The sequence below is a fragment of the Artemia sp. Qi Xiang Cuo genome, chromosome 6, assembly GCF_049724085.1.
Source record: "Artemia sp. Qi Xiang Cuo chromosome 6, ASM4972408v1, whole genome shotgun sequence".
NCBI classification, from domain to species: domain Eukaryota; kingdom Metazoa; phylum Arthropoda; class Branchiopoda; order Anostraca; family Artemiidae; genus Artemia; species Artemia sp. Qi Xiang Cuo.
Genome location: NC_142799.1, coordinates 38,799,455 through 38,811,775, shown reverse-complemented (window position 1 = coordinate 38,811,775; position 12,321 = coordinate 38,799,455). Strand labels below are relative to the sequence as shown.

General features: G+C 35.7%; 1 protein-coding gene across 4 annotated transcripts in view; it reads left to right on the top strand.

Moving 5' to 3' along the window:
- The window catches only part of LOC148951207 (uncharacterized), a 77,548-nt gene that overhangs the window by 37,103 nt on the left and 28,124 nt on the right, over positions 1-12,321 (top strand). For all 4 annotated transcript variants that reach the window (XM_089090719.1, XM_089090717.1, XM_089090718.1 and 1 more), the window contains 2 exons: positions 1,134-1,227; positions 6,971-7,121. In XM_089090719.1, the coding sequence (XP_088946845.1) occupies positions 1,134-1,227; positions 6,971-7,121 (245 nt within the window). The remainder of the gene's footprint in view (positions 1-1,133; positions 1,228-6,970; positions 7,122-12,321) is intronic.

The following is a 12,321-nucleotide window of genomic DNA, read 5'->3' as shown; positions in this document are numbered from 1 at the left end:
TTAAGGATATTTTAATATAAACTATCAGTTTAATCTGTGTTTAAATTAACTCTTCCCAAATGGAATCGCGTTGAACGAATGAATGCGTTAGGAAAACATTTATTCGATTTGCAAATGCTGAGATCTAGCACCCTGTTAAGTGATGATGTTTGTGTATATATAAATGAAAGATAATTGACCATTGCAAGAGATTTATTATAAATGTTTCATATACCACTTTCGAAGGTTGATCTAACTATTCTTGGAATAGGCTTCTAGTAAAGATGTCAATTAGTCCAGAAGGAGCAAAACCCTGAGAAATAGGATTCTTTTACACATTAAAAGAATGCATGTGCATTAGTTTTGAATTACAGCACCCTTTGTAAATAGCAATGAAGAGTGCACTTAACCAAAGCGACAATTTTATCATTTTATGCTACAAAATATAAGTTTGGGCCTGGGTAGGATCAATCATCAACCGATTTGATCATTCTGAGATAACCAATCAGCTTCCGACTATCCAAAAACCATCTAACAGTCCTCTCGATTTTTGAGGACATGGTGACTCGTGGTGGGCACTGTGTGCCTAAACATATATGCTTTGTGACTAAAAGAGGGGTTTTTGTGGATTGTAATTTGAATCTCCTTTGAGGAGATTTATTATTTTGGTACTTCTATATTATTCCAGTATTACATATGGTTTTTCATGAGGAGAGGGGAGATTCAGAATGTTTTTATAGGAGGAATCTCTGGAGATTCGAATCGGTATATCTGATGAAACTTAAGTTCACTGAACTTCCTAGAAAGATTATTCTGCTCAAAAAGGGTAGATTTTTTACGCATCAGTCAGCATATTTTTACTAGTAAATAAACAGGATGCTGTTTTTAAAGAATTCTTTTTGAGGATTTTTGCCGCCATGATGAACCAGGCTCGAAATGAAGGGAACCAAATGTTTGCACACACCGAGTCGTTTGTTATGTTTAGTTAAGTGATGTGAAATCTGGCTGTCGAAACGAGGTTTGACTCTTCTTAAATCCAAACATTGAAATGCATTTGTATATATAATTATGAGACGAAACTATTTTATTTTTAAATAAGTTCATTTACTTTTAATCAGAACTCAAATAGAATAAATAATGCTTACACTTTTTAGGTATCAGTCAAATCGTATGTCTTCAGGGAATACCAAATCTGACCAACTAAGGGAAGATATGGAAGACAGTTATCAAAAAGTGGAAATATCAAAGGTAATTGTGGTTCGGAGCACTGGTCCTCCTTTCTTAGATTTTCTTCCTTTGAGATCAATGGCCCGTGACTCCCAAATACAATTCGGAGATGCAGTTGGTACAGTTTTCTGATATGGAAATCGTAAAGCTAAGAAGAATATTCTATTTAAGTTTGCAAAATTTTCCAGTAGTTTTTCTTAAATAAAAAAACTGACAGAAAAAAACAGAAAAAAAAAAGAAATAGACATTGCAGGACAGTTCTTGATCCAAAATTAAGGTTCTTAGAACCCTTGTTGAACACGAAATTTTATGTTCGAGAAACTGAGACCAAAATTGTATTTTTCTCCTAGATTCTCCGGAGATCATTCCGGAAAAGTCAGTCGAATTCCCGAATCTTAAGTGAATTTTTTAAAATTGTGTCTGCATATCAAGAATGGATCTAGAACTAGGCTTTGACAAGTCAATTTGTATTCTGCCCCGTAGGTATGGGAGGGGGGCTATGGAATCCAGTCTTTCTTGCATCTAAAATTCGGGCTTTCCGAAGATCTACCAAACATGACGGGGGATTAAGTGGTAGGGCTCCAGTTATGCTTTTGAGGTTCCAAAATTTTTTCAGATCTATATTCAAGGTTACCTGCAGGATATTGGTCAGAATGGCTTCAGCCCCCATGAAAGACCAAAAGTTATCATGACAATAAGGTGGAACAAGTTCTGATATTTCTGATTTGAATTCTTGACTGACATTACGGCATTCATCAGATAAGAGGGAAAAGTTGAGGAAGAAACGGAAAAGATACGCTCAGTAGTCTGACATAGGTTATGGATACCATCAGCATATAAGACAAACGATATATTGATAACATGAAGAATAAAAGATATTTTCCTTTGCGTCTAAAACACCATTATTGAACAAGGCAGGAGAAGTACAAGGCAGGAGGACTGTGGCTTGTATAAAGAATCTTGATACGAATACTAAGACTCGAATTCATATTTCTCATTTGTTTAATCATTACAGGATTGACCTCCTTTTTTGCAGCTTGGAGCAACTTTGTGGCATAAATCGAAAGCGCGCCTCACGTCAAGTCCAGCTATAACAAATGACTACTGTAAGCATTGGCACCAACCAATGTATTTGCAATTGCTGACAAAGCGTCTATGCACTCGATACCGTCTTTAAAATGAAATCGATGGGGAAGAGTGTAACATTTTTCCTCCGAATCTTCAAAAAATAATAATTGAGAAAGTTTGCAGGATGTTGTGGAAACAGTAATAGGGTGGAAGGATGTACATCAGGACACGAGTTTACCTCTCTTTGGGATGGGAGTAAGATCTCCTGTGTAAAAGGTTGAAGGTACGACTCCCTGAATAAATACTAGCTGCATAAGAAGGGTCAGATGCTCTGGGGGCTGCCCCCCCCCATGGAAAATCTCACCAAACGCACAATAGAGCAGCCACAGAGTACGTACAAAGAAGGTACCTCAAAATGTCGATCAGATATCCTAAGGGGTAACAAAGGGACCAGATATCAAAAACAGTTTTAGGACAGGGGATGGTTGGTCTCCAATTGCTTTTGACTTATAAAAAAGGACTAGAACTCTGAATATTCGATCGAGTTAGTATCCTCCGAAGTTTCTATGACTACGAGGGGAGGGGTGAGGAAGAGGCAGCCTCCCTGCTATACGGAGTAAATTCTGCTAATTTTGGGGTTTAATGTTACTCTTCACTTTCATAATAACAGTGTAGACCAGACATAAGGGATTAAATGTCAATTTCTAACTCCACCCCCCGTCCCCCGTTCCTTCCTTAGAACTAATTCTGCATTTATCTGAAGGCTCAATGACATTTAGGATGCTTAGTGCATTAAAGTGCACCCTTTGATGCATCTGTCCCCTTCCAAAGCTTATGCGACCACCCTTCCCATCAAAGCCTTATATTTCAACAATGGGCAACTTGCATAGCTTACAGCCCTTGCCCTTAGGGCTGGAAGAGGGGTTGTCAAACCTAGAGACATGGCTCCAGGGAGGAATTTTTCACAAGGGGGGGGGGTCTTGACCCAGATGTTCTATCAAAGCACAGCCCCGTTTTTTAGCTGCAGAATACTGACTTCATCAACGCTGTAAGGTTTCAAGAAAATCTTATTAATTAGAAAACATTTTTTAAGAGAAGAAAAGTAAAAACAAAAAAAGAAAGAATGAGCGATACTAAAATCTAAAATGACTGGAAACAAACTCATATAATAAGTAAAACTCAAAACAAACAGAAATTGCTACGCATGAGTAGATAAAATGTAAAACCAAAACAAATTAGAATGACTAATAAGGTCAAACTTAAAACGTAACAAAAATTAATAAAAATGAGAGTGGGGCCATCAAATCAGCTAAAGGTTGGGTTTGATTTATGCTTCACCAAAAAAGATTTGTGTCTCAAACATTGTTTTTTTTTGTTTTTGTTTTTTTACATATCATAACATCTACAAAAATAAATTTAAAAAAGTCCAATGGCCTTCAAGGTTGGTCTAATCAAGCTTACCGAACCCTCAAACTCTTCAAATGGCGTGTATTTATTTGTCAAAAGATTAAAAAAATAATAATAAATCGCAATGCTAATCAAGCTTATATAAAAGAACAAAAACGTTTCTTAGAATGCTTATATTTATTAATTTCAACTTAATTTTACCAGCATAAAAGTATCCTCCTTTGTCTAAAGTTGGCCTTTTATTGTATTTAATTCAAATTGTATTGGATATTGATGCCTAAGTGAAGCCTTTGGAAAGAGCATTGATAATTGTCGAGGCAATCACTTTAGTTTTAAATCATTATTTTGAATCTGCTAATCAATAAATAATTGATTAACTGATTCTGTATACATTTTGAAAGAAATGTATGCAAAAGGAAGAAAATACGGTTGAAAATTTAAAGCATATTAGACTAATACAACGCTTGAAAGAATATCTTTAGCCATTTATATTTTCAAACCCTCATTAAAGTGCAGATACACAGAATAAAAATACATAAATATTTTATTTATTAACAAAATGAGGAAACTTGTAACCTTGTGGTAAAAAAAATACTGTTTATTAAGGAAGCACCCAAGGTCAAAGCTCATTGCCCCCACCCCCCCCCCCCTCATACCCCAGTATTTGAATTTGCTCCTATAATTTGTGTACATTTTACAAGTAACAAATTAATAAATATTAAATATCGACATAGGTAAAAGTAAACAGGACCCTGCAAAGTGACACTGATGTTTTTATTCTTGTATCTCATGGTAATAATTTCTATGTTTGTGGATGCAAGTTCTGTTAGAAAGTAGGCATCAGTCGCATCAATTAGACCCTTAGGTCTGTCCTTCAAAAGGATGGACAATGATATAAAAAGTATTCCCGGATATCATCATTGCAAACATTCATGTTATAGTCTTACCTAAGAATTCGATGGATGTGGGGAAGGCAAGGCCGTACCCTGAGGGGGTTGGGGGGGTTAGGGGGTTTGAAACCCCCACTAAATGTTTGTCTGACTCGTAAAAACATAACAAAAATGGATATAAACAAATTTTGTATGTGTTTTGAGTTTTTTTGTGTACCCCCCCCCCCCCAATTTTTTTTTTTTTTAGTAAAACCCTCTCCGAAAAAAATCCTGGGTACGGCCTTGGGGTAAGGTTAATCATTTACTGTACCTGAGACACTTTCTTTGCATGACATTCTTTCTTTATTTCCCTCCCTGCTTTCACGTCCTGACAACATTCAGTCAAACTGGTCTACTCCGAAAATCAAGTAATTTAAACACGGTGCTCGTACAAATGACTTGGTGTTTTTCACTTGATTCTACCCCTTCTTGCTTTGTTTTTTGGGATTTGGGCTTTTCCATGCAAATGATATCGCAAAGAAGTGGCTTGGCTCCAAGCTATATCCAAACGTTTCATTTCAGAGCGAACTGGACCTACGGCGCTATTTAACAGGTTCAGTGACATCGTGGATTTTATGAAGAAAGTCATACACATAGTTATCCAATGATCGTTATGCTTAGCCCTAGTGACGTCTCAGCGACGCTGTCCCTCCGAGCGAAAACGAGTTGCATGTCCAGCTGAAGTTAATTTCGAACCACGTTGAGGGATTCCATTCCTACCACCACCCTTACCTCGGTACAGTTTGTTTTCGCAAGAAGAAAACTATTCTCTTTTAGCAATATATCGCTAAATGAGGTAGAATCATGATGCGTCGTGTTAGAAATAATTTTGATCAAGATGAATTGCTGCATTGAAACCACTTGATGCCCTATTTTTGTTTCCGTTCTGTAGCTATCCATTAGAAACCCAATAATCTATCTATAAGATCTTTATTAAACAAATAATCGGTCATGATTTGGTTGCTATTGTTCGGTCGATATGATGCGTTTGTAACTATTAATATTTTGTTTGTTGCTATACCATTTATGGTAACCCAGACCATTTCATTTTTAATACTGTCCCAGTTAAAGGTTTTACCCAACTTTGCAATGGGTGGTTGAAGTTGAGAAGCACATCCGTCAAAAAGTCGCCCTTAAGAGAGATACTGGGGAAGGCTGATTTAGCTCCTTTACGGTTCTCTTACAGTTTCTAGTTTTCCTCATTTTTCATATCATCATATTTTGCAGCCCAAAAAGAGATATTATGCTTCAAAACCTAAAAAAAGATTAGTATTCAAAACAAGCCATATACAAAATAAAGTGTCAAATGAACAATATAAAGTGTCAAATGAATATTATCTGCGATTGAACATCAGGGTTTATTTTTCAGTCGCCTTTTTACTGTTCACTATAGAAGGTGAACCTGATGTTTTATTTTTTGTTTTGAGGCTTTTATTTTAGTTTGTGGATTCTCATCTTCTTTTTTATCTTTTGTTCTGAGACGTCTGAGCGGAGATCTTTGCTGAAGTAGTAATATTTTTCTCCTTTTTCACTGGCTACGAATTACTTCGTTATTTGGGGGGTCCAACATTTTCTTAGATTTCTGTGAGTCCGCTTAAACAGTTTTGAATCATAATTTATTATTCCTTATTTTCGATCCTACTGGTTGTATTTTTATCGATATTTGTTGTATTAGCTGGACGCTTAATATTGGGTTTATTTAGTCATTAAGGATCAAGAATGTTTTCGGCTGTCTTGTAGGTGGGACTGCTCTTGCGAAAGTTATATAATTATTTCTCTTTTTTAAACTGGTATCTTCCCAAAGTTGTTTTTAGTATGGCTAAGGATGATTGAACTTTCTCGGGTTGCTTCGCTCCGTAATATCAAAGAATGTGGTCCTGTTGTCTTAAAATTGTCACTGTTGATTTTTGTTGCGATTACTGGCTCTTGGATACTAAAACAATTAAGAAAATCCCTAGAGCGATTTTTTGTCTCTTTATCCTAAAAATGTGTCCATGACTTTTGTATGGTCACAATAAAGGGACTAAACTCTATGTATAAAGTGTATACGATTTTGTGCTAGTGTTTTCTTCACACTGAATTCGGTTTTACTCTATTGGATAACATTAGTATTAAGGTCTTCTGTATTAACATTGGTATCTGCGTCATACCAGATGCACGCAGACTAGTCCCGTTCACCAAAAGCTCAAAATTTGCGCAATTTTTGTGTATTTTTTTCGTTGTAATGTCTACTTTTTACAAATCCTTCCCCACTTCCTCCTTAAAATGTAATCCCCTGTAGATGTTCTTATATTTTGAGTTTTTTATAAGATTCTTTGCTCCATAAATTTGTTTTAATGAGATTTTTCCGCTTGTTCTAGGATTCTTTAGCAACGGAAATCTACACTCTTTTAGCCAGGGAGCCTGAGTTTGCAAGTACCATTTTGAAATATGCTCAACTGAAAAGAGATTACCATAGAGCTGCCTGGAATTTGCTGGAAAAAAACATTCCTATGCTGGAACAAGTAATCAGTGAGTAATTTTTTGTTCTCCTTAAATATTTTTCTCATTGTAAGGTTCGTTGCAGAACAAGCTAGTAGATAATCTTGCCATGCCCTAAAGGAAAGGGCGTATCATACATTTTTTTAATTTTCCCGGTCGCCAGAAATAAGTCTGTTAACCTTTTCGTTGAAGCAGTCTTTATTTGAAGAATTAAATGAGAAAAACATCTTTAAGAACTACAGTGTATAGCTCTATAGTATAGTTTGAGTTGAGTTTGTAGCATGCAAAATCTTGTCAAGTAGGGCCTGAATTAGACTGAAGGGTAAAAATTTTTTTGTCATACCGGTCATTGCCCGTCTCTGGTACGGCCTATGAAGTAAATGTGTCTATGCAAATGTGACTGTGGATAAATATCCTTTAGAAAATCTTTCCGTGTTTAGAATAAAGTGCGGCAGGATGTCTGACTCTTTCCTCTGCCGAGATTGATCTGAAAAATTCTCCTCCCTTCGAAACAGTGAGAATTTGGTCGCCTAAAAATACTCTGAGGTTGTGGAGGAGTTAAAATCGGGAAAAATTGTACAATAGGCCATTATTTTTGTTTTGGTGGGGGAATCTTCCCTACTGTAAAAATGTATTAAATTTAAAGTGGCTTATCAAAAGCTGTTAGCATAATACCATTTGCAAAACACTAGAAAGGACAGAAATTACTTCCCAAATAGGGTGCGATATTTCTTGAAAAAACACCTTTAAATTCAACTGACTTGAAAACCAGAGAATGGAAGTATCGGTCTGCTTCTTCTTCTAATTCACTGCAGGCGGGCTATTCAGTTGGTACTATTTAGCCCTCTTCTTTTTGCTTTACTCTGTGGGCTAAAGAGCTACAGTTTTGGTTGTCTCTTATTTTTTAGATATTCTCAGATATCTTTTAGTAGATCTTATGACTCAAGCAGTTCGAATATAATACGATATATATCGATTTCTGTGCTCTTTCTGCAGGAATAGTTGGCTAAGCTCTTGGCTGATAGTGATATTTTGTGGTGTTTGAAGTATTTTAACAATTTACAAAGCAAGGTATGTTGTGCAGAAGTCAGCATATTACATTCAAATAGGCAATGGTCAATTGTTTTATTATTCATATTCCAATGCCTGCAAAGAGGGGACAGGGGAATTGAACCACTTGAATTAGAAAGCTTATATGAGAATGCAAGGAAATTTAGTCCATTTGTTCCAGAACGAATTCTATGATAGATTTTAGAAAGATACTTATTGGAAAAGGGGGAAAGGATAGGATTAATCTTATTAAAATTAAAATCTGATAGCCTACATCGGAAAATATCTCTAATTAGGATTGGTGTCCCACTTTGCTGGTCAATATTTATAGCATTTTTAGCTATTTCATCAACCTGATGACTACCACTTATGCCAGAGTGGCTAGGAATATACTGAAAATAAGTTTTTATACCACTTGAAGCAAGATTATCAATAATACTGAGACAATGATAAGTGTCAATGTCCAACTTATATTGAGGAGCTGAGGCCAGCAGCTCAAGGCTTGATAAAGAGTCGGAATAGATGATAATATTATTCGAATTTGCAATCAAAGGTTGGTTTTGCTTAAGGTGTTCTAATGCCATGATTATGGCATTTAACTCAGCAGACATTATAGATAAATTATTAAATAATCTCTCACCCATTGCAATTTTCAGATGAGGAAGGAAAACACCACTTGCAACCTTCTCATCCATTTTTGACCCATCAACAAATATTTGGAAGTGATTTTTATAGGTAATTGTATTAAGTTCTGCAAATTTTTTCTGGACAAAAGCAATGGGGGTTAAATCTTTATTCCATTTTGAAAATTCAGTATTTATTATGGGAAATGACCAATTCCATGGAGGGGATTGGGGGAAAGTAGGTGCAATAGAATTTGCTGGTACAGGGAACTTCTTTTGAATATTGTCATACTCATCTGCAATACCTCTATACATGGCTGGATTTCTTAACCAATTATATAATGTGTGTGAGCTATTTGATTCAATTTTTGTAAGATATTTTGTATAGGGAAAGCTATATCTCTCCCTTTTTGTTGTTAATCCATTCTCCATAAGCAGAAACTTTTTGCTTATGCGTTTCCTAAGGCCAGATATCAGATTTCTTATATCATTTTTTTTTGTTTCAATTTTTTGCATCTGGGTCTTTGCACATGCACCATAGACGATGATCCCATAGTCAATATGGGGTCTTATATGTGATTTATATAACTGGAGTAAGGTTTTCTCCTTACAACCCCAGGGTGTGGAAAGAAGTCTTTTTAGTATATTTGCTTTTCTATAGCATTTTTTTATTGTGTTTGAAATGTGGAGGTGGAAATTAAGTTTTTGGTCAAGCATGAGACCTAGGTAACTAATATGATTATCTTCTGGAATAGTTGTTTTATTTAGAGTTAGTTTTGCATTAACATGGTTTCGCTTCCGGTGAAATTGGATTATTTTTGACTTGTTGGGTGCAATGGGTAAATCTGAATGTTGAGAGAATTTTTCGAACAGGAAAAGTGACTTTTGCAGATTTGACTGTGCTATCTGAAAGGTGTTGCCAGATGACCATAGCACCAGATCATCAGCATATTGTAGATTCGTGTGGGGTAGGTTCATGTCCCAGAGATATAGGGCAAATAGGAGGCAACTGAGGACTGCTCCTTGAGGTAGGCCTTTGGTTATTGTCTTTTGGGGTGAAGAGGCTGAACCAACACAAACGTTGAAACTTCGCACTTCTATGAACGATTTAATAAAGGATACTAGCTTAGGGGGTACTCCCAAGGTTTGCAAGTTTATTTAAAAGGATTTGGTGGTTCACATTATCATATGCCCCTTCAAAATCTATGAATGCTGTCAATAGGACATTATTATTTGATGAAAAGTCATTTATTGGATTTGTCAGAACAATAGGAGTATCTGGTGAAGTGTGGTGTTTTCTGAATCACGGTTGATGATTTGGGATCACATTTTTTTTTTCAAAAAACCAGAGGAGTCTTTGATAGATCATTTTCTCCATTATTTTCCCCATCACAGGTGTAATCATTATGGGCCTATAAGACTCAGGGTTATCTTTTGGTTTATTTTTCTTTAGGATTGGTATGAGGGACGAATATTTCCATATATTGGGGAACCTAGAAGATGCCCAAGCATGATTATAACAATTCAGCAGTTCTTGTTTGTATGAAGGTGTGAGATTCTTTATCCATGTAGGGTGTATATTGTCATAACTGCTGCTAGTTTTGGTCCTAATATGATTTTTGGTCCTGCTAGTTTTGGTATTGCATTATTCAATTCCTGGATTGAAAATGGATTGGTTGTGTACTCGGATCCTGGGCGTGGTTGGTAACTTGGGTTCATAGGAATTGTGGACAGTTTGCTTTGATTATTTGATGTTAGCTTATTAACAAAAAGTGTTGCAAATAGGTTAGCTTTACCATTATCTTTGTCATAATGGGTATTATTATGTATAAGCTCATACAGGAGTGGGTTGGGGGAAATCTTTTTCCCACAGATATGGCTTATGACTTTATGTATAATTGGCTCATGAGTTCCTCTGGAGAAATTATTTGAAAAATTATTCCAGTATTTATATTTAGCATCTATTATAGTCCTTTTTAGATTAGATTCTGCTTGTAATTTTTTTAAGTATGTAATAGGTGATGGTTTTTTTATGAATTCTGTCCTAGCTGCCTTTTTTTATCCTCCATTTATTTAGGCACTCATTTGTCCACCATGCTTTAGGAATTTGTTCAGGGAATGTTTTCTTAGGTGTTGTCCTGGGGATAGCAAGATTAGCTGCATTTATTAGTAAAGATGTCAATGCTTCAGCATGTTTGTCAACTGTTGTGTTTGAAATGCATGAATTTTGGGTGAAACTTTTAATTTCATCATTTAGCTTATTTTGGAACATAGACCAATTTGCTTTAGTGTTCATATATTTGGAGGTATGAGATAAAGTTTCAGCAGGTTCATTTAGGGAGCAAACTATAGCAAAGTGGTCAGTACATAGACTATCAATTTTATTTATGTAAATTTTGTTCAAAAATTTGATGACACAATTTGTAGGTCAATTGTGGAGAATCTGCCACTTTTGGGGTTGAAATATGTGTTCAGGTTTGGAGGGGTAGCAACAGCTAATTCATTATTATTTGAAGTCATATTCTCAATGAATTTACCAGTTTTATTTGCTGGTTTATTCCCCCACAAAAGGCTGTGGGCATTGAAATCACCACAAATAATGATATTTTTTAACATATTAGAATTATTTATATAATTAAAGAAATCCTTGACATCTGTAGTTTGGCCATTAGGGTTATAAAAGCTTATTATGTAAGTTTTTAAATTATTCAGCCAAACACTGATACCAATTACATCAACATCATTTGCAAAATCTGGAAAATTGATGCCACAAAATTTTATATTATTATTAACTAATAAAGATACCCCACCTCCTTTTCTCTCTGAAGATCTGTCCTGTCTCAGGATAGTATATCCCGGAGACTTAACTTGTTGATTTTGGGTTAAATGAGTTTCCTGGAGGCAAGCAATATTAATGGAATTATTATTCATAAATGATATTATTTCATTTAGCTTATTTTCTGAGAGTGATCTTACATTCCATTGGAGTATTGATATATGTTGTGTTGTTGATTTATTCTTCATATGACTGTGTATCAATGTTCAGCTTTGTTAAAAGTAAAGCAAGATTTTTTTTCGCTTGAATGAGCATATCATCAGGGATGTAGATTTTTGCCAATTCTGCAATAATTTTTGTTTTCTGTATTTGCTGTATGTTCATGGCCTGAACTGCATTACAGTTTAGAATGAATAAGCATATATTTGGGGATTGCATTTTTGGTTGTGCATCCTGTTTGTTGGTTAAGGGATTGATTCCTGGTAGTGTTACTGGTTTGTTTTCTCTTGGGAGGGGGGGCCAGGCTGACCTCATCTCACCAGACAAGGAGGCTTGTTGGCTTGGTGATTCCTTCTGATAGGGATTTAAGCTCGGGGGCTTAGAAGATGGTGTTTTATATGGGGTGCTTGATGCATTGGGGGCATTTGACTTGGGGGTTTTGGTTGGTTTCATTACAGGCTTTATTTGGTATTATTGGGCAGCATTTGCTTCCATTGCTGCAAAGGGGTATGGGATGGCTTTCTCTGTTGATATTTGTAGTGTTAGAGCTCTTTTCTTGTAT